Below are 23555 nucleotides of genomic sequence, written 5' to 3'. Positions count from 1 at the left end.
CTTGCTTATCTCCACAATCAAAGCAAGCAGTGATAAGCTATCACTGCTTGCTTATCTCCACAATCAAAGCAAGCAGTGATAAGCTATCACTGCTTGCTTATCTCCACAATCACCACACCCTCAACTTCTCTCTCCCCCCGCCCCCCCACCTTAAACCAGCTTATATTTCACCTTTCTCCTAACTATGCTTCAGTTCTGCCGAAGGGTCATGAAGACCCGAAACGTTAACTGATTTCTTCTCCACCGATGCTGCCAGACCTGCTGAGTTTTGCCAGGTAATTCTGTTTTTGTTTTGGATTTCCAGCATCCGCAATAGCTTTTAGCTTTTTGTTTTTGCCTTTTAGTCTTCTAAACTGCAATGGATACAAGCCTAGCTTGTCCAGCCTTTCCTCAGATGCATCTGATCATATTTGACCTCATCCTCATCTGCCTGCCTATTCCTGGTATTAGTCTAGTAAGCCTTCTTTGAGCTGTTTCCAACACAGTCACATCCTTCCTTAATTAAGGAAACCAATACTGTACACAGTGCTCCAATGCCCTGTATAAAGAACAAAGAACAAAGAAAAATACAGCACAGGAACAGGCCCTTCAGCCCTCCAAGCCTGTGCCGATCATATTGCCTGTCAAACTAAAACATTTTGCACTTCCGGGGTCCGAATCCCTCTATTCCCATTCTATTCATGTATTTGTCAAGCTGCCTCTTAAACACTACTATCGTACCTGCTTCCACCACCTCCTCTGGCAGCGAATTCCAGACATTCACTAGCCTCTGCGTAAAAAACTTGCCCCACACATCTCCTCTAAAGTTTTCTCCTCTCATCTTAAATCTTTGTCCCCTAGTAATTGACTCTTCCACCCTGGGAAAAAGCTTCTGACTATCTACTCTGTCCATGCCACTCATAATTTTGTAAACTATCAAGTCGCCCCTCAATCTCCGTTGCTCTAGTGAGAACAATCCGAGTTTCTCCAACCTCTCCTCATAGCTAATAACCTCCAGACCAGACAGCAACCTGGTAAACCTCCTCTGCACCCTCTCCAACGCCTCCATATCCTTTTGGTAATGTGGCAACCAGAATTGCACGCAATATTCCAAGTGTGGCCTAACCAAGGTTCTATACAGCTGCAGCATGACTTCCCAGCTTTTATACTCAATACCCCTGCAGATGAAGGCAAGCATGCCATATGCCTTCCTGACTACCTTATCCACCTGTGTTGCCACTTTCAGTGACCTGTGGACCTGTACACCCAGATCCCTCTGCCCGTCAATGCACTTAAGGGTTCTACCATTTACTGTATAATTCCTGCCTGTATTAGACATTCCAAAATGCATTACCTTGCATTTGTCCAGATTAAACTCCATCTGCCATTTCTCCGCCCAAGTCTCCGACCGATCTATATCCTGTTGTATCCTTTGACAATCCTCTTCACTATCTGCAACTCTTCCAACCTTAGTGTCGTCTGCAAACTTACTAATTAGCCCAGTTACATTTTCCTCCAAATCATTTATGTATACTACAAACAGCAAAGGTCCCAGCACTGATCCCTGCGGAACATCACTAGTCACAGCTCTCCATTCAGAAAAGCACCCTTCCACTGCTACCCTCTGTCTTCTATGACCAAGCCAATTCTGTATCTATCTTGCCAGCTCACCTCTGATAACTGAAACATAACCTCCCTAATCTTGCATTCAATTCCCCTCATAATAAATGATAACATTCTATTTGCTTTCCTAATCACTTGCTGTGCCTGCATACTAAACTTTTGCGATTCGTGCATTGGGACACCCAGATCCCTCTGCATCTTAGCGCTCTGCAATCTTTCACCATTTAGATAATATGCTCCTTTTTTACTCTTCGTGCCAAAATGGTCAATTTCACATTTTCCCACATTATAGTCCTTTTGCCAGATCTTTGCCTACTCACTTAACCTATCTCTATCCTTTTGTAGCTTCCTTTTGTCCTCTTCACAATTTACTTTCCTACCTTTCTTTGGGTCATCAGCAAATTTAGCAGCCATACCCTTGAAACCTTCACCCAAATCATTTATATAAATTGTAAAGAATTGAGGCCCCAGTAATGATACCTGTGGGACACCACTCGTTACATCTTGCCAACCAGAAAATTACCCATTTAAGCCTACTCTCTGTTTCCTGTTAGCAAGCCAATCTATGTTACCCCCTACACCATGAGCTTTTATTTTCCATAATAACCTTTGATATGGTACCTTATCAACTGTCTTCTGGAAATCTACGTACAGTAAATCCACTGGTTCCCCTTAATCCACAGCATATGCTACTTCTTGAAAGAACTCCAATAAATTGGTTAACCATGATTTCCTTTTCACAAAACCATGTTGGCTCTGCCTGATCACCTTGAATTTTTCTAAGTGCCCTTTTATAACGAGTGAGACGGCATAGTTGTATTCACTGGGCTAGTATTCCAGAGAACCAGGGTAATGCTCCAGGGACCCAGGTTCAAATCCAACCATGGCAGGTGGTAACATTTGAATTCAATAAAAATCTAGAATTAAAAGTTTAATGATAACCATGAAGCCATTGTTGATTGTTGTAAAAATCCATCTGGTTCGCCTATGTCCTTTAGGGAAGGAAATCTGCCACCCTTAACTGTGCAACCCTAACATGACTTCAGACCCACAGCAATGTGGTTGACTCTTAAATGCTCTCTAAACAAGAGCAATTAGGGATGAGCAATAAATGCTGGCCTAGCCAGTGATGCCCACATCCCATGAATGAATAATAAAAAAAGTTTCCTGCTTTCTGTCTCCCTACATTTTTGAATAAAGGAGTTATACTAGCTATTTTCCAATTTAACGGAACATTCCTCAAATCTAGTGAATTTCAGAAGATTAAAAGCAATGCATCAACTATCTCACTAGCCACTTCTTAAAAAAATCCTAGGATGAAATCCATCAGGACCTGAGGACCTGTCGACCCACAGTTTCAACAATTTGCTAAGCACCACTTTCCTGGTAATTGTAATTTTCTTGAGTTCCTCCCTCCCTCCCAATTCCTGATTTACAGTTATTTCTGGGATGTTACTAGCATCCTATATAGTGAAGACTGATGCAAAATACCTGTTCAATTCATCTGTCATCTCCTTATTTTCCGTTATTAATTCCGCAGGCTCATGTTCCTTCAGACCAAAGCTTTCTTAGCTCTTTTCTTTTTAAAATATCTATGGAAACTCTTACTATCTTTATTTATATTTCTATCTAGCTTTCTCTCATATTCTAATTTTCCCCTCCTTTTTAATCTTTTAGTCATCCTTTGCTGTTTTTTTATATTCTGTCCAATCTTCTGACCTACTACCCGTCTCAGCATAATTATATGCTTTTTCCTTAAGTTGGATACTATCTTTAACTATTTTGGTTAACCAGGGTTGATGGGTCCTCCCCCTGGAATTTTTATTTCTTGTTGGAATGTATCTATGCTGTGCATTCTGAAATATCCCCTTAAATGTCCCCCACTGCATCTCTATTGACCTATCCCTTAACCTAAATTGCCAGTTCACTTTCACTAGCTCTGCTTTCATGTCTTCATAATTGCCCTTATTTAAGATTAATATGTTAGTCTTCGACCCACTCTTCTCTCCTTCAAACGGAATGTAAAATTCAATCATATTATGATCACTGCTACCTAGGGGCACCTTCACTATGAGGTCATTAATTAATCCTATCTCATTGGTCAATGAGATAGGATTAGTATAGCCTGCTTTCTGTTTGGTGCCAGAACATGCTATTCAAATAAACTATCCTGACAACATTACATGAATTCCTCATCTAGGCTACCTTTGCCCATCTTATTTTCTCAGTCTACACATAGATTAAAATCCCCCATGATAATTGCTGTACCCTTCTAACAAGTTTCTATTACTCCTCCTTTGATACCCCTGCCTACCATGTGGTTGTTTTTAGGTGGCCTGTACACCACTCCCACAAGTGACTTCTTGCCTTCATCATTCCTCATCTCTACCCTAGCTGCCTCTATATCCTGGTTTCCTGAACTTAGGTCATCCTTCTCTATTGTGCTAATATCATCTTTAATTAACAGAGCTACCCCTCCACTTTTTCTGACTTCCTGTCCTTCCTAAATGTCAAGTACCCTCCAATATTCAAGTCACAATCTCTGCCATCCTGCAGCCATGTCTCTGGCTATTAGATGTTTGTTTATCTCAATTTGCACTATCAGTTCATCTGTTTTATTTCAAATGCTATGTGCATTCAGGTACAGAACCTAAACTTTTGTCCTTTCATTATTTTTTGTCACCTTTAGCCTTATCTGATTATTTACTTTTAGATTTGTACTCTCTGTCCCTTCCTGCGTGGTCTGTTTATAATTTCCCAGATTAATACTTTCCTCTCTTGCTTTGTCTCTACTCTTTGATTTACTACACATTCCCAAATTTGATCCCTTGTCCCCACTATTTAGTTTAAAACCCTCTCTACTTCCCTAGTTATGCAGCTTGCAAGATCACTGGTCCTAGCACTGTTCAGGTGTAGACTGTGCTAATGGTACAGCCCCCACTTTCCCCAGTACTGGTGTTAGTTCCCCATAAACTGGAATCCACTTCTCCCATACCAGTCTTTAAGTCACACATTCATCTTTCTAATCTGATTTGTCCTATGCCAATTTGCACATGGTTTAGGTAATAATCTAGAGCTTATTACCTTTGAGATTTTACTTCTTAATGTGGTGCCTAGCTCCTCATATTGGCTAAGCAGAACCTCTTTCTTTGTCCTGCCTATGTCGTTGGCACCTACATGGACCATGACAACTGGATCCTCCCTCTCCCACTCCAAGTTCCTCTTCAGCCCTGAGCCGATATCCTGAACTCTGTGTCCGGGCAGGCAGCACAGACTTCTGGACTCTCGCTCTTTGCTGCAGGGAACAGTGTCAATCCCTCTCACTATACTGTCCCCTACTACCCCTGCATTCCTTTTTGCTCTCCCTGCTTGAACAGCTTCCTGTACCATGGTACTATGGCCAGCTTTCTCATCCACCTTTCAGACTTCACTTTTGTCCACAAAGTTTGCAAGCACTTCAAACCTGTTTGACGATTGCAAAGCCTGAGGCTCCTTCACTACTGTCTGCTCAGTCCCTTTACCTGCCTCACTCATGGTCACAACCTCCTGTCCCTCACTGCTGACCAAAACAAATGACGCTATTCTATGAGATGTGACTATCTTCTGGAACAATGTGTCCAGGTATTCCTCCCCCTCCAGTATGTTGTGCAGTGTCTGCAGTTCAGCTTCCAGATCAATAACCCTGATCTGGAATTCCTCTAGCTGCTTACACTTGCTGCAGAATGAAAATTCCACCAACCCCCAAGATTACACAACTCTCAATAGACAATAAATAATTCTTCCCTATCCTCTTTTAATATTCTTTATGACTTAAGATTCCTAGCATGAATGTTGTTCATTAGAGCTAATCAACTTTGGGAGAAGATAATTTCACTGAAATATCTAACAGCACACTCAATTTGAAGTAATAATAACACCATCAAGTACGTGCATTAGCACAGTTAGTAAACACCTTGATCGTTGTGGAATTAAGGTGTGCAGACAAGTGTCCAGTGTTAAGTCAACAGTCTGCACTGAGTTAGCTGATCTCAGCTGGGGTGGTGATGGGGTTCTAAAAATGGCATCAATGCCCTGGGTTGGGGAACAGAACAAAAAAATCAGCTAGGATTTCGAACTATTAATCTAATGATTACTTTTGGAAAATGAATTTATAGCCATGGATGAGGGCATGATATTGCTCAACTATGGTGATTTCTCCAACCATAATCGAATAAAATTTGGGCTCAAATAAAGGATGATAACTTGGGCAAGGTAGTAACAGATGATTCTTGCCCATGGGATGATGCTTCTGGCGGAGTCAACATCTTCAGTAAAGTCAGGAGAAACTGGGGAAAAGACAAGTGTACCTTCATTAAACTTGAAGGGCTCTGATAGGATTCAGTATTCTGCTGTCCTACATTTGTTTATCTCATCCAATTTTCGTGAGCCTTAAATGCAGTAGCTGTGAAATTTGATAAGGCCCAAAAACTGGCACTTTGATCGCAATTAACCAACACCTGTTGCTTCCAAACTTTGTACTGCCTGCTTATTTTAATGAGTTTGACATGCAGCCAGCACTAAGCACACTGTGGAGTGGTTCCATGCTTGAGTAGGGGCACAAAGTTGTGAGAGGTATGACATGAAGGCCCGATGCATCAATTTTCACATGGGCCAACAACAGTGGGAAATGGTGACATCTCCTGTGGTCTGGTGTTTACCACCATGATGATCAGTGGCTACAGCAGCCTGACCACCGGTGCCAACACTGAAAACAACAATCCACAATGACACCTCATAACCACCTCATATGCGGCACTTGTGGCAGCTCCTGCCTCTCATGGATTGGTCTCTGCAACCCATTAGCAGAAGTGTATCATGTAAAAGTATCCCATCCCCAAAGGATTTGCTGCATGTCTATCACATGTCTAGAACAGCTAATGTGGTTCCGTTATTTAAGAAGGGTTGTAGAGATAAGCCAGGGAACTACAGGTCAGTGAGTCTCATGTCAGTGGTAGGAAAACTGCTGGAGAAAATTCTGCAGGAGATAATCTATCTCCACTTGGAGAGGCAAAGTTTGATCAGGAATAGTCAGCATAGCTTTGTCAGAGGGAGGTCATGCCTAAAAAATTTGATTGAATTTTTTGAGGAGGTGACCAGGTCTGTAGATGAGGGTCATGCAGTTGATGTAGTTTATATGGATTTCAGCAAAGCCTTTGACAAGGTCCCACATGGGAGACTTATAAAGAAGGCAAATGCACATGGGATACATGGTAATTTGATGAGGTGGATTCAAAATTGGCTTAGTTGTAGGAGACAGAGGGCGATAACAGAAGGATGCTTGAGTGACTGGAAGCCTGTGTCCAGTGGCGTACCACAGGGATCTGTTCTGGGTCCCCTATTATTCATCATTTATATAAACGACATAGATGGCTATGTGGGGGGTAGGATTAGTAAGTTTGCGGAGGACACAAAGATTGGCCGGGTGGTTAACAGTGAGGTTGAGTGTCTTGGTTTACAGGAAGATATAGATGGGATGGTCAAATGGGCAGATAAGTGGCAGATGGAATTTGACCCTGAAAAGTGTGAGGTGATACACTTTGGAAGGAGTAATTTGACAAGGAAGTATTCAATGAACGGCATGACACTAGGAAGTTCTGAGGAACAAAAGGACCTTGGTGTGTGTTTCCATAGATCTCTGAAGGTGGAGGGGCATGTTAGTGGGGTGGTGAAAAAGGTATATGGGACACTTGCCTTTATCAATTGAGGCATAGATTATAAAAGTAGGAAGGTCATGTTGGAGTTGTATAGAACCTTGGTGAGGCCACAGCTGGAGTACTGTGTGCAGTTCTGGTCGCCACATTATAGGAAGGATGTGATTGCATTGGAGGGGGTGCAGAGAAGATTCACCAGGATGAAACATTTAAGTTATGGAGAGAGGTTGGATAGACTTGGGTTGTTTCGTTGGAGCAGAGGAGATTGAGGGGTGACCTGATCGAGGTGTACAAGATTATGAGGGGCATGGACAGGGTGGATAGGGAGCAGCTGTTCCCCTTAGTTGAAGGGGCAGTCACGAGGGGACATAAGTTCAAGGTGAGGGGCCGGAGGTTTAGGGGGGATGTGAGGAAAAACTTTTTTACCCAGAGGGTGGTGACAGTCTGGAATGCGCTGCCTGGGATGGTGGTGGAGGCGGGTTGCCTCACATTCTTTAAAAAGTACCTGGATCAGCACTTGGCATGTCATAACATTCAAGGTTATGGGCCAAGTGCTGGTAAATAGGGTTAGGTAGGTAGGTCAGGTGTTTCTCACATGTCAGTGCAGACTCAATAGGCCGAAGGACCTCTTCTGCACTGTGTGATTCTGTGATCTTACGTAGATGGAAGGATACTGAGGATGAGAGCAGGAGTTGAAGCTTGTCTCCACTACTTAAATCTAGCTGACACCTACCTCTTGAAGGGAGGTGCATCTTGAATGGAGCAGGTGCTGGAAGTCATTCTAAGAATGAGTTGGACCTTGGAAATACACAAATGGCACAACATGGCAGAGAGTGTGCTCTAAGGCTCTCCAACATACCACTGGAGGCTGATCTCAGGATGACAGCATTCATTCTCCTATCACTGCCACTCTGTCAGCAGCCTTGCTGTTGCCTGTCAGTCAGCACAGACTGTTGCCATCTATGCTGAAGTGATGCAGTTCAAACTAGGCCTTCTCGGGCTAGAGCTGCACTAGGTCATCTTGTAAGGTCCGCTACAACCTCCCACTTTCAAAGTAAGCAGCCTTCCGAATTAAGTAGGAGCGCTAGCACAGGCAACGGCAATGGGAAGACAGGCACTAAGGGAATGCACAAGAGTGATTAGTCAACTTTTGTATGGAATTTTAGATGGTTTGCTTGGTAAAGTTAGTATGGAATGGTGGCTTATATGAACATGTGCTGTAATGGTCCATAACAGAGGGGTGGTAAGGTGTGGGACTGCGTTGAATGGGAAATTGGGGTTCCATTTACTGGTACAGCAGTCATATGAGTCAATCATGGACGGCCCAACTGAAAAGGGAATGTGTTGGTTTCCTTCTCCTCCTCCTCCTCAGTTGTTTGCCATATACCTGGTGGCAAGTGCAACACTCTCATGATGGCAAGGTTGGGTTGGATGCAGCAGACCATGACAAATCGAGACTCCCCCAAAGTGTTACAGGCAGTGGATGCATTGCTTAATCATCCTAATTGTCTGCTTGATGATATTTCGTATGGCAGCAGGGGTCTTGTTATATGCGTGCGGCCTGTGAATGTGTGTGCGCATGTGGGTTGCGCAGTGGAGTCACGAGCCAGGTGGTCAGTGGATAGCCTTGGTCACCCTGGTCTATTATTGTAGCTCAAATGCTGACAGTACAGCAGGCTGGTGCAAAATAAAGGCATCGTGACTGCTGCCAGGATACCAGGCACATACCAGTTGAACATTGAGAGAATGGACACCTTTGTGGTTATCTAAAGTTACATATGGCACCTACAAAGCACTGTGTACACAGTCAATGGTGCCGTGCACCATTGGCTATCCTGGTGCAGCTGTGAGCATGCTCAGCCTGTTTCTCTCTTTGCCTACAGAGGGTCAGTCACGTCTCTTACAACAGTACAACTTTGAGATGTTGGAGGTGCTCTCTGCTCCAGCCTGGAAAGAGCCTGACTCAAAGATGTTCTTGACCATGACCGTCTTTACAGCTACTGGCAATACTGTCCTTGCTCTGCTCTGAGGATGTTAATGGCTTAGAATAAGGTGCCACAAATGTTCCTTGAGGATTCCGGAGGGAGATGGCCTCCTGCTGAGAGGCCTTCACCCCCCTTCTCCCTCTCCCAGAAACTTGTCCTCCTTTTCATTGCCCATTGCCTCTGCTTATTCTCCTTGTCATTCTATAGGCCCAACTGCACCACGCATGACTGGGAGCAACTGGTCTGAGCAGAACCCAGCTCAGTGAGAACTAAGGGCTTTCATCATGTGTTGCACCACTCAATGTCAACTTTACCAATTTTAAGCTGCAGAACAAACCTCCAAGTGTTTCTGCAAACTTTGCAAAAGACAGTAGAAATCACAACTAACTTGAAAGTGGTGATCCACTTTTGGGGGTTCTTCCTGCTGCTGAATGCATGTTTAACTGTACAAAGTTAAGAAAGGTTTTTAGCTTGAGCGTTGAGATGGAAAATGGCATCGCTAAAGTCAAATCAGTGCTACGCACTGATTGATGTCATGATCTGCCTCTTGTGCATACTTCTGATACATGCTCACAGCACCTGTAGTAATGATCTAGCAAAATAGCATCCAGGCTGGCCTGCATCACTGTATGCACATACGGCACAGGTCTCATTTTGGATCCAAAACGACGTGTGTAGCACCTAAATTTCTGACAATTATTGAATATCTGCTCAAAATGAGTTTTGACTCTGAAGTGTTGCACAGTTAAATACCAGCATCTGTTCATGTTATTTGAACAAGTGTTTGGGAAGAAGTGATCCTTACGTAGTTCAGCGGTCAATGTTGTGTACACTTCATATGAGAGCAAAGTATTGACCTAAAAGTCAAAAGCTTAGACTGGAGTACAATTAATGATTTAATAATAAAACAGAAGCCTGGCATCATTTACCCACTCTGTTTCTTACTTCATGTTCCTGGTTGGGAGTCTCATTTTCCAGATAGACCTTTGTTGTTGGGTTCCTCAATTTAAAAAATGGTCACCATAATGTGGAGCTTTTGGCACACTAAGTTCCAGGAACTGTGAACATTCAGCTCAAAGACCACATTAATCATCATGGTAAGTTAGCACAACAACATTCCCTTCAGCTATTGGAATGTACACATTTAGAATGCTTTCATGCTCACTGTTTACATATCGCACAGTACATTTGAGAGTTCTTCACCAGTTAATATTTCTTTAGATTGCATCATACAATAAGAACTGCTCAACACTTTAATTGGGTGGTTCAGAGAACTGGTACTGTTATACTGTTACCTATTTCAAATTCTGCAGCTTCAACAGCAAATAATAATCCCTGAGGTCTGTCTGCCCATTAATTGTGTCAATATTCTCACAACAGAGATGACCTTGAAATCAAAGGCACTTACATTAATTGGCCTGCAATGTTGTTCATAATTAAAATACTGAGTCTGGTTAGCATGATCATCAGAATTACTTTACAATTTTCTCATTAACTCATCACAAATCCTTAGTATTTTGAAGCTTTAACATTCTTTGTTCCATTGCAGTTCCATTTACCCTCCAAATAAGTCCCAATTTATTGAGATTTTATTATTTTGTGGTGTTTGAGTGTAGTCCCTCAACTTCACTTCATCCTACGTGCAGCTCAATGAACAACTTCAATTATATCTCCAAGGATAATTGTTCATTTTGGTGAAAGGTTCAAATACCAAGTGTCAGAGAATAATAATTAGGATGTCACCTGGAAGCAATTAATACAACCAGCAATAAACCTGTGGAATAAATTAATAAAAGCAAAGAACTGTGGATGCTGGAAATCCAAAACAAAATCAGAAACAGAAATACCTGGAAAAACTCAGCAGGTCTGGCAGCATCGGCGGAGAAGAGCACAGTTGACGTTTCGAGTCCTTATGACCCTTCAACATGAGGACTCGAAACGTCAACTGTGCTCTTCTCCGCCGATGCTGCCAGACCTGCTGTGTTTTTCCAGGTATTTCTGTTTCTGTTTGCTGTGGAATAAATTAGCAGGGAAGACCATCAAAGGGTACAATGCAGTAGGACCAAGAAGCAATTAGCTACATTTCAGGAGGAAAATGGTAGATGATGAGCAAGCAGATAGATGGAGTTGTGAACTATCACAAACAGATGGACTTTTATGTTCTACATCATGTGAATGCTCTTAAGGCTACATGAACAGAATGTAAGGAAGTGCTTCAAAAACATTGTAAGACTATACAATAACCTTGATAAGGGTATAGCATGCGGAAATGCTTGTGCATTGTACTCCAGATATTCCTAATATTAGCAGAACATTTCTGGCCAAAGTCTCTTTGTATCTCTCACAGTAACAGGAACCAATTTGCTAATGTTCCTAGCAAGCCACTGGGCTATTGAGGACAAAAAATGAGCCAGGGTTTTTATTCCTTATTGATATCCAGTGACTGCTGGTGCATGTGCTGAATTTGTGTAAATGTCTATGTTGATTAAGCTTGACTACTGCACTTTCAGCAGAAAAAAGTCTTCTGACATTTTTGGGTGATTTTTACTTTGGACCTTGGCAGAAAACCAGAAATCAATGGAAAGAAAAATCAAATAAAGTGTATGAGGGTGGTTAATCCACAACTGCGAGCTTCCCTATGGGAAAATGATCACCTTATAGATAGACTTACAAGTGACAAATAACTACTTAGGCAATGCATCAGAGAGCGGTCAGCATCGATGGAACCGTACCGTAGAATGAGTTAATACTTCAAGAAAGAAAAGGACAAAGAATCATATAAAATAGATTAAATGTGAAAGATTTGAACTGTAGCACATGGCATATTGAATATAATGAATTCCATGATAATAAGATAAAAACAAAAAACTACTGCGGATGCTGGAAATCCAAAACAAAAACAGAATTACCTGGAAAAACTCAGCAGGTCCGGCAGCATCGGCGGAGAAGAAAAGAGTCGATGTTTCGAGTCCTCATGACCCTTCAACAGAACTGAGTAAAATTAGGAGAGGGGTGAAATATAAGCTGGTTTAAAGTGGGGTGGGGGGGTTGGGGGGAGAGAAGTTGGGTCGGGGGGGATAATCAAAAATGATTATCTGCTCCTATCACTGCTTGCTTGTCCCTACAACCACCCCCCCACCCAACTTCTCTCCTCCCACCCCTCCCCACCTTAAACCAGCTTATATTTTATCTGCTTCTATCACTGCTTGCTTGTCCCTACAACCACCAGCACCCCCCACACAACTTCTCTCCCCCCACCCCCACCCCCCCCCACCTTAAACCAGCTTATATTTCACCCCTCTCCTAATTTTACTCAGTTCTGTTGAAGGGTCATGAGGACTCGAAACGTTGACTCTTTTCTTCTCCGCTGGTGCTGCCAGACCTGCTGAGTTTTTCCAGGTAATTCTGTTTTTGTCCATGATAATAAGTGTTGTTTTCCATGTGTATATTTCTAATAGTATTACATGCTGACTTACAGAAATTCATGTGAATTGTTGTAAAAAAATCTATTTTATAATGTATTGTTTGATAAAGTTAAAAATAATGTGCAAATGTATCTAAAGTGTGAGCTGAGGTAAGTTAAAATATGCAGAAACATACTCAGTCATATCCCTTTAATTTCAATCTCAAGTTCAAAAATTTAAATTCTGTAAATGCAGAGAAAACAAACTAAGTTAAAAGATCGTTTTGAACACCGATATTTACAAAAAAGAAAAGATGACAAATCATCAAACTTCTTAAAGCCACTTTACCTAAAACACATTCAAAGTGTTCAGTTGAACAGCGAGAACTTTCGTTTTTTTATAAAATAAAATTTGTGTTTTGATTTTTTTCTTTTCATATTGTACAAAAGTGATAAGAGTTTTGTCTGTTTTGAAAATGTCAGAAATCGTACACAGTAGCAAATTCATGCTATTAATGTCCTGCTATAAATTATGTTTGATTTTGTTGCTTCCTGAAAAAGGGATTTTTTTCTGATCTAGGGGGAAATGATTAATGTACTTTCCATTAAAGAACATAGAAGAGAGGTTGACATCTGCATAGTGATTCAGCAGCGAGCTCTTGGACCTTAGATGACAAATAGCAATTTCTAGAGGATTCAAATACTCTGTTTCTTTCCCAAGAAATTATTTCTAGCAGAATGTGGCTGCCTTGTTGGAAAGTTCCACGTCCACACCAAACTGATCAATCGATCCTTCAGATACAGAATACATTTCTCTTCACCTTGGCGCAATCAGTAGTTAATTCTTTAAAATAGCATCTGTCACAATTGTTTGCACAAACAGTGAGGCAAACCACTAATCCTTCATCATTTTGCTTCTCTGATACAACAGAACGGCTTCGAGGGAGGTGCAGGCGAGGCTGATTGATTTTGTTTTGCACGCTGATCCAATGGAGAACGGTTCAAGATTTCCTGCAACACACTCATGGCTCCAGCTGGTTATTTCTTGGTCTTCTTTATCTGGGCATAGAGAGGCTCCACTGCCTGTGGGCAGATAGATACAGGCTTAAACTGAAGAACAACCTTGTATTGCACTGCACATGCAGATAATCTCTTGCCACCTCATATGCTGTTGGAATATCACTAAACACTCATCAATGCCTAGAAATATGAGAGCAAATGTTCACCTTCACGGCCTGGATGGTAATCTGGTGAGGAAGCTCATACATTCTTTATAGAACCTGCATGATTTTCAGCCTATTAAAGTCATTTTGTTGAAAATTATGCAATTTCTACAACTGGATTATTATTCAGGTGGCGAAGTCAAAAATCTACCTAATTTTTTTTGTTTAAACATATCTTAGAATTAGTGATATGAATGCACTTATCATGTATTTACAATATTAATGTCTGCAACCTTTACAGTCTTGATTTAAATCAGCACCCCAAGTTTCCCTCATCAGCTGTCTCACTGCCCATATTGCCCTGCGATTCAGTCTCACCGCCCCTATTTGTTCTGATGTGCAGCATCTCTGCTTCAGTTCTCTATTTTCTAGCTCACCGCCCCTGCTCTTGCTGAATTTGGCTAACTAAATTTTGTGTGCCGCTGGGTTCAACTTTTGAATTTGATGAAATTTGCAGTTTGAAAATAATCCATTCCTGCTTTTGTCTCCTTGTTGTTTCAGAAATGTCTTCACCAATGGTGCAACCTGTTGCAGCATTCATGAGCTGCAAGGACATTAGTTGGGATTCTGACACTTGCCAAAAAGTTATTGAGCGATATAGTACAACCTCAGATTTACAGGACGTAACATCTCAGAGTACAGTATGAAACCCATTACAACATAAAAATGTTTTATACATTCCATTGGCAGAGGCTCATGCAGTTATGAAGATTGATGAGAAAAGCCATGTTTAAACATAAAAACACACAGAAATGATGTTTATACAACTAAAACAAACCACAATCCATGGGTCGCAGTGATCAGCAGCAGTGGGATGCGTGCATACCTAGGAAAAAGAAAAGTGATACCTACCCCGAATTCTGCTATCTAGCTACCGACCTGTGGGGTGAAAGAATCACCAAGACAGTCACCAACTGCATCATTATTTGAGGACGTCTCAGAATTAACAAGCTGTGAAAAAATAAAATAAATAGCAATTTATTACATAAAGAAATGTATAAAGCAGATTTTAAGATATTTGATATTTACTGGTATTACAAACAGCAGTTGATACATGATTTCAAATGTTAAAATATATTTTTCCTGTTCCTCTCTCAATTTCATTTACCTAACATTTCAAAGTCAGGAAGATGTTCTCTCTACGAACCCCCAAAATTGTCCAGATTCATTCATTGTTTTCAGTTACCCGCCCTCTAATTGGTGTCTCCTCCAAATCCCTAAAACAGATGATCTGGTCATTTATTTCATCACTGTTTGTGGCAGCTTGCTGTGCACAAATTGGTTGTCAAGGTTGCCAACATTACATGCAAACATACAAACAAGGAGCAGGAGTAGGCCATTCAGCCCATCAAGCCTGCTCCGCAATTTAATAAGATCATGGCTGATCTGATAGTAATCTGAAATCTGCATCACACCTACCCATATAACCTATCAGCCCCTTACTTACCAAGAATCTATCCACCTCTGCCTTAAAAATATTCAAAGACTCTGCTTCCACTGCCTTTTCAGGAAGAGAGTTCCTAAGACCCATGACCCTCTGAGTGAAAAAATTTCACCTCACCTGTTTTAAATGAGCGACCCCTCATTTTTAAACAGTGATCCCTAGTTCTAGATTCTCCTACAAGAGGAAACATCCTCTCCACGCCCACCCTGTCAAGACCCCTCAGGATCTTATGTGTTTCAATCAAGTCGCCAACATCAACAAGTCGTACAACATTAATTACAATTCTAAAGTACTTCATTGACTGTAACTTGCTTTGGGATGTCCTGGGGTTGTGAGAAGTGCGATATAAATGCAATTTATTTCTTTTATCTCTATCTACCCTCTCTGTTATTTCTTCAAATAATTTTTTAATGCTGGTCAAGTACAACTTACCTTTTAGAAATCTGTGCTTTGAGGTCATGATTAGTCAATGTCTCTCCAAATACTTAGTAAATAGGTCTTGTATTATAAACTTCAGTAGTTTATCGACCACTGAAGTAAGATTAATGGCCCAATAGTTTTTGGCTTATCCTAATTATTTATGGAAGGATAGTCACATTAATTCACAGTAAATTCAATTCACAGTAAAATTTTATCCTACACATTTGTTTGGAACGTTAATCAGAGGGGCTCTCAATTCCTTCCATCAGGATCCTCGAGTATAAACAATATTTGAGTGATTTTTCTACCCTAAGTTTGAGGAACTTCTTTAGTAATATTTCTCTTTGAAGAATAATCCTATTACCAATGCTACAGCCTAATCTGTAGTTCCAAAACCTGAACACCCCATCTCCTCTGTGAAAACTGAGAGCAAGCATGGTTCCCATTCACTCACTCTCCACTACAAATTACCTCCTTCAACTATTGGTCCTACCACCTTGATTATCCTCTTCCTACTAAAATGTCTATAAAAAGCATTTTAGTGTCCTCCATATTTTTGGATTTATTTCTCCCATATTCTTTCTTAATTTTTCTAAACTCCTCTTTTGTCTGGTTTGGGAATTCAGGAGAGCGTGAGAACTACCCTAAATACCACTACTTCCTGGCAACACTTTGTGTTGATCCAATTTTCATCTAAAAGGATATTAAGTACGCAAATGCGTGAGAATACTATACAACCTACATCTGCCAGATTTACATTCCAAACCAGCCCAGATTGAAAGGATGAAGGATTCCCATATCTGCCAGCTAAGATGAGCTATATGAAATGATACTGGTGAGGAGTATGTGCATAATATCATGAGCATACATGTAAAACTGTTCATATTTTGGCACCGCTTAAGAATCTTACACAGAAAGAGCACAAAAATTTTTGGTGTTGGAAATGGAAATGTTACTCTTGTGAAGCAGTGCACACTCTCCTCAGGCTAACATAAGAACTTAGAAAATAGGAGCAGGAGTAGGCATGTGGCCCCTCAAACCTGCTTCACCATTCAATACGATCCTGCCTGATCTTCTGCTTCAACTCCACTTTCCCACCTGTGCCCCATATCCCTTGATTCTCTGAGACACCAAAAAATCTATCTATCTCAGCCTTAAATAAACTCAACAATGGAGCATCTGGTCTGGGGTAGAAAATTCCAAAGATTCAAAACCTTCTGAGTGCAGAAATTTCTCCTCATCTCAGTCCTAAATGACCAACCCTGTATCCTGGGATTTGTTCCTCCATGTTCTAAATTCCCCAGATAGGAAAAACAACCTCTCAGTGTCTAACCTCTCAAGCCCCTTCAGAATTTTGTAGTCTTCATTGAGATCATCTTTCATTCTTCTAAACCCCAGAGTGTATAGGCCCAATTTACTCAGCCTCTCATCATAGGATAATGCTCTCATCCCAGGAACCAATCTAGTGAACCTTGGTTGTACCATTTGCTAGTTTCTGAAGCTGTACTTTGCAATACTATAAGCCTTTTCTTTTAATCTAATACTACCTTTAACTTCTGTAATAAGCCATGGTTGGATCTTTCTAGCTGAGTTTTTGTTTTTTAATGGAATGTGTTTTTGTTAAACACCTAGCGCTGAATTTTATGGTGGGAGGGGTGGGTGGGGGGGATGTGGGGGTGCAGCATACTGCTCGACCCTCATCACAATGTTGGTTTCAAATCGACCAACTTTAAAAAAAGGCTGCCCTGAGTGATAATACACTGCCTCTGGCCTAAGTGAGCAGAGGGTGGGATTTCTGCCCCTCAGTTGGAGAAGTCCCACCCTCGAGGGCTGTCGGCCAATTTGATTGGCCGGTAGCACTGTCAGTCCCAGCATTGGCAGAACTCAGTAGTGGACACTGCTGTGGCTGCAAGTAGGCTCTGGGAAGAACAGCAATGGATCCTGGACTAAGGTAAGTCCTGGGTTTTTAGGGTGAGAAGGGATCAGGTATCCTAGGGAGAAGGCGGGTGAAGAAGGTGGGGGTGGGTTTTGCAGGCCAGGCGGAGAGGCACAATGGGGCAGGGTATCAGCTTGGGGGGCTGCTCCCAATACGTACAGGACACCCCTTAAAATATGCAACCCTCTCTTCCATCCTGCTTTTTAACCAGCTCTCACCCACCTGACCACGTCAACCATTTTATGACATGGACAGCGTAATATTCAGGTCATTAAGCTTGTTAACAAACTCAATTGCCCGTTAATTATTTTTCTAAAAATGGTGGGCGAGCTGCTGATTTTGGCGCCTGCCCGCCTGCCTTATTAGGGGACCAGGCCAAAGTTGGGCAGAAAGGTGGTGGGCTGCCACACATCACATTTTATGTGTCACCCCTGCTGAAATGCCAGGCAGGGAGCCATAAAATCCATCCTTAGAACCATTTCTAGAAATGTTTCCCACTATTTGTTTACTACAATACCTTTTCAGTCTATTTACCCAATTAACCTTAACTAGTTCTCCCCTCATACCCATGTAATTGGCTTTGTTTAAGACTCTTGCTTGGGACTGAAGCATGTCACTCAGGAACTTAATATGGAATTCAATTCTTTTGAAGTTTTACACCACTGGCTGTGCAATATTTGGAAGCTCCTATTGCTGATATTGGATCCTTAGATAAAAAAGTCTTCTATTTCCTATTACTAACTGCTTTAACCTTTAGGTGTTCTTCAACCATCCAAGAAAACAAATGTGGGACAGGATATGGCACTACCTCTACTGCTTGCTGCTTGAATACTCACAGCCACTTGCACTCTGCTGTTGTTCAGGTTGTCCGGGTCATCTCCCACTTGGTCATCAGGTGTAGTTTCATTAGGACGCAAGGCTGGTGATTTTGATGGAATACTCTGGTGACAGGATGTTGGGGGAGAGGTCCGGAGGGGAGATGCAGCAGGTGTGCTTTGATGAGGAGATGTCGCAGGTGTGTTCTGATGAGGAGATGCCGCAGATGTGTGTTGATGAGGCGATGCAGCAGGTGTGTGTTGACGAGGAGATGTAGCAGGTGTGTGTTGATGAGGAGACGCAGCAGGTGTGTGTTGATGAGGAGATGCAGCAGGTGTGTGCTGATGAGATGCCTCAGGTGTGTGCTGATGTGGAGATGAAGTAGGAGCTGGGAGACAAAATTAATTTATATTCAGCAAAATATGAAATAAAGAACCACAAAGATAAGTGCATAGTTCTTAAACTGTACACTCCAATGACACAGCATGTCCAGGAAAATATTTTTGTTGTTTGGGAAACTGGAAGACAGTAAGTAATAACGAATAAAAATGACTTCCAATGCATGATATTTAACAGTTTTAAAGCAAATTAACATGATCTACCAAAATTATCATGAAGCATTACTATTCTGTTAATGTGCTATCTTGTACATGTTTAAGTAGATTCCAACTTGGCTGAATGTGTGCAGTAGAAATTGCAAAATTTTATTTTTATATTTTTTTCTTCCTGGACTTTGCAATACTTAAAAACGTTCCATTTGAGAATCATAGACAATTTTTTTTACCACAGACAATTTTTTATATATATGTATATATATTTTTTGTGTTAATACTGCATGTTTTAATTAACAGGGCAATTTGCCTTGATACTGTGAACTATAAGCTCCAAATATATTTTTCTACGTGCTTTTCCTCTTACCAGTGTTACAAACATACAAACAATAATGGGCAGGTAAAGACCTTTCGGTCCAACCAACCTGTCCCACTTAATTGTGAAACCTTGGCCTGAATTTTCACCACGACGGAGAGGGTCCCCTGCTTAGTCAAAATGGTGCCAGAGGGCTGAATCTGGAAGCCCCGCCACCAAGCCTGGCACCCACCATTTTTGCCAGGGGTTGGGGGGAGGGGGGTTATGGGGGCGGGTTGTACTTTGCTCAACCATAGTTCACGGAGGTAACTGTACATGCTTAAGTGTGGCTGCCTTCAATCAGATCCAATTTTCACTAGTGGGATGTCCAAAACACGACTTGTGCACTTTAGACCTATCAGAAGAAGACCTAAATTTTGCAGATCTATGTAGGGTACTCATTTGGTGAGGCAAGGTATCCTTTTGGATAGGTCCAGGGAGGTGCCCTTTGGGAGAGGTAAGGTGCCCTTTGAGATTGCTAAACATACACATAACTGTGCATAAAATGGTGGACAAACTCATTGGAACTGTCAAGCTGTCAAGGGAACTGTTGAGGGAGCTATCAAGCTGTCAAGGGAACTGTCAAAGTGTCAAGGTATTTAAATGTACTGGCCTTTAATTTTTTGAAAAAATGCTGTCTGCAGTGTAAAAATAAATCAGTGCTTGCTATTTCACTCTGTTGGCATGATCCTGAGGTCCTGAGGAAAAATGCTGTCTGCAGTGTAAAAATAAATCAGTGCTTGCTATTTCAGTCTGTCTGTTGACATGATCCCGAGGTCCTGAGGACTTTCTTTAAAGGATTTGTGCCGCATGGCTGATTTCACAACCTATCATTATCACAGTGGATTTTTCTCAGTTCATAGTTTGATTGACAACTCCAGGTGCTTTATAAATTATTTAAAGTGGGGCTATGAACACAAATGTTTACTTTGATAAGGGATTAAGTAGTTGAAGAAAGTTAAGTGGGATGAATGGTTTTTTCTCAACGAGGATGTTTTTCATAATAGTGAATTTAAAAATAGACACAAAGGACATTATCTTATTTCAACTCAGCATGGATCCTGAGGTCTGCCCATGGTGGATACTGGGTGAGTTGACATGGAGCACATAAGGACAAAGAGTGGTGCAGGGGTGGCATCAGTTGGCACTAAGTTGGCATAGGGACTATAAAGAGCCATGGGGTCAGAGGGGCCCATTGGGGTGAGTAGAGGGACATAGGTTGACATGGAGGGTATGAGGGTCCTTGGGAAGTGAGTAGTGAGGCATGAGATGGATGGGTCAGCATGGATGGGGGATGGGAAGTGAGTGCAGGGGCAAGGGAATGTGTGGGGGTGAGTACTAGATGTCTGTTTTTTGTTTTCTATTTTTTATAGCTGGGACAAAGTGCTAGAGCACCAAGGTGGACCTTTTCCAAGCCCAGCTCCACACATACGCGGCCACTGTGGCTGCCTCTAAACACTTCCCGGGGGGTGGCAAGCTTACCTCCTGCTAACAACTGAGCTCCGAATGAAAATGCGACTGTCCGGGGCACTTTCTCCCAAGTTAGGTTTGAGGAAATGTGATTTTTCCTGACTGCACTCCTGACACAGTAGCAAAAATTCAGGCCCTCTTGTATCACCATATATACGTCCACCACCCTGCCTGAAACCATGTAATCTCCTAGGAGACGTGATAAACTAGATTAAAAATCCAGGCAAGTTTGGGGGAAAATGTGGGAAATTCTTCTCTGACACATCTCAGTGATTAAAACTAGTTCAGGAGTTCTCTTGACCACTGAATTCTCTGCAGTACCTAGCTTTTGTAAGAAGTGATGTCTGCCCCAGCCAGGAACAGGTTTAGATCTCGCTTGAAAGAATTCAACAAGTCGGCATTCGCTGCATGAGACAGTAGGCTATTCCAGAGGTTCACCGTTCTCTGGGAAGACTTATTATGTGGCCTTCTACTCTAACTCATTCTTTACAGTGACTTAATATTTCTTAGCTATTCATCCTCCCTTCCTCAACAATCTATAGACTTTAAAAGCTCAAGTTTCCTAACCATTACTGCCTAATTTAGATCTGGTTAATCCCTATGCTTCCTCATACTTGGTGATGTTCTACATCTTGGGCATTGGTTCTTTATATAGACTTTTGACAAAAAATTCACACATGACATCATTGTGATATTAATGTTACCAATATATTTTTAGGAAAACTATGTCTCTTTAAATCGCTAAAGAATATTTAAAATATCCCATCAATAAGTCCATCATTAAGAATCCATTTAAAAATCCAATTTTGCTTATGTTGCTCCAGAGAGAAAAAAAATAAATTGCTGAAGTAAAGATTCTGCTCCAAATTCACAAAAACCCAACCCATTCATTTCTTTTCACTTAGCTTTTGGAACAAAAATAAACGAAAAGAAGAATAATGCTGCTCAATCAGGCCTGTGATTTTGGATCCATGCATTGCGTTCTTTACATCATGACCCATGCCCCTTTGGCATATCTGCCATTAAAAACAGCCATGATTTTATTTAAAGATGATAACATCAAATAGTATTCTGAACACCAGCAGCAGCTGGTTGAATAATCAGCACCTGTGGCTACTTTCTGAAATGTATTTAATTAATATATTCATCCCTACCACAGACACTAGAATTGGTTTGTGCTTTTATACAGAAATTATATTCCTGATTATTTCCCTTCAATGTAAAAAGTGAAGTCTTGAGTGTCCAGATGCCTCACTGGGTGAAGGCACTTCCTAATATGACTTAAAGCCATAGAGAGAAAATCTTCCAGGATTCTGAGCTGTGATGAGAATGCTGCTCATTGGCCTCATCTGGGCAGGAGAGAATGTACAGGCAGCATTCTAACTCCTGATTACAGTTCTGTGACCTATGCTGAAAATTCACATGTGTGGATTGCATAGGCAGGATCAATTACTCAACAGTGCTTTCTCCCTCTATTGAATAACCTGCTAACACTCAAATGTTTAGGTTTATGCTGTTATGAACGGCCAATAAGGTGAGGTACTGGAGAGCAAAAGGCATTTATGGAACCATGCCCCAGCATGAGGAAGAAAATCAGGGGAAAAATAGAACAGAATTTTGACAAGTACACATGCAATTAAAGAAAAATAACCATAGAGAAACTTACGTGAATTGGTTGACGATGGTGTGGAATTGGAGGTTGCTGGGGTAAGATTTAACTGAGAGATATCAAAGTCATCTGCATCATCCATCTCCTGTGCCATTCCCACTTTGTTAAAATAGCTTGTGAAGGCATCTGAGGTGCACGAGAGAGATGATTGCTCACTCCTTCTAGATGGCACTGCTGGGGGTTTGACCATTTGGAAATCTTTAAACATTTCCTTCCCCATTTTCTGTTTTGGCTTCTCTTCTTGATGACTGGCAATTGTTGGTTGACCAGCAGATAAGGCTGCTTTGAACATGGCAGTTTGTAGTGGCATAGGAGTTTGTGCTGACATAAAGACAGTAGGCTGGAATGGGCTTCCAACGGGAGCCCACTGCTGTTGAACAGCAAATAAGGTAGGCTGGCCCCACGCTGTTGATTGGACTCCAGCTAACAAAGGATTGATGATATTTTGAGCACCCGATTGTTGTGCCCAGACTGCGGGTGGCACTGCTCCCATTGTGACATAGCCTGTCAAAATGAACATTAAAGATACCTGCTATGATACTTGCTCTATTAATGCCATGCTAAATAAGGCAATCACTCAGAAATGTACATTTTATGTAATACTCCACAATTTTTCTTAAGTTACCTTGGTAATAAGGCAGAAACTTTGAAAGACCAAATAAATTGAGAAGAATCCATTTCATAGTTAATTGTATATGGTTGCTGGAAGGAATGGACTTGAAGCATTGAATCGGCCTTTTCTTGATCCAGGAGTTTATTATTAACTGACATAATTTTCCTCTATCATAAAGTAGACCAAGGTTATCCTTACCTGTGGGCACAGCAGCAGTATTGAAAGGAACGGATCCAAACAAGTCAGGTCTCCCTGGTGGCTGAGCACTTAGAACTCCAGTGGCAAATGTATCTGGTCCAAGGGTATTGGCTGGTGATGCTGGGGTCTGGACGAGATACAAATAATGCAGATTTAGTGATGCTGTCAACTATATGAAAT

General features: G+C 41.5%; 1 protein-coding gene across 1 annotated transcript in view; it reads right to left on the bottom strand.

The window, feature by feature from the left end:
* dab1a (DAB adaptor protein 1a) overlaps positions 1-23555 on the bottom strand; it is a 473747-nt gene that overhangs the window by 51138 nt on the left and 399054 nt on the right. Inside the window, exons 11-14 of the mRNA XM_078561911.1 lie at positions 23376-23502; positions 22562-23068; positions 18540-18907; positions 14783-14854 (exon numbers count right to left, since the gene is read on the bottom strand). Of these exons, the coding sequence (XP_078418037.1) occupies positions 14783-14854; positions 18540-18907; positions 22562-23068; positions 23376-23502 (1074 nt within the window). The remainder of the gene's footprint in view (positions 1-14782; positions 14855-18539; positions 18908-22561; positions 23069-23375; positions 23503-23555) is intronic.

This window comes from Cetorhinus maximus, chromosome 17, assembly GCF_964194155.1.
Source record: "Cetorhinus maximus chromosome 17, sCetMax3.hap1.1, whole genome shotgun sequence".
Lineage (NCBI taxonomy): Eukaryota > Metazoa > Chordata > Chondrichthyes > Lamniformes > Cetorhinidae > Cetorhinus > Cetorhinus maximus.
This window is presented reverse-complemented; position numbering and strand designations above follow the sequence as displayed.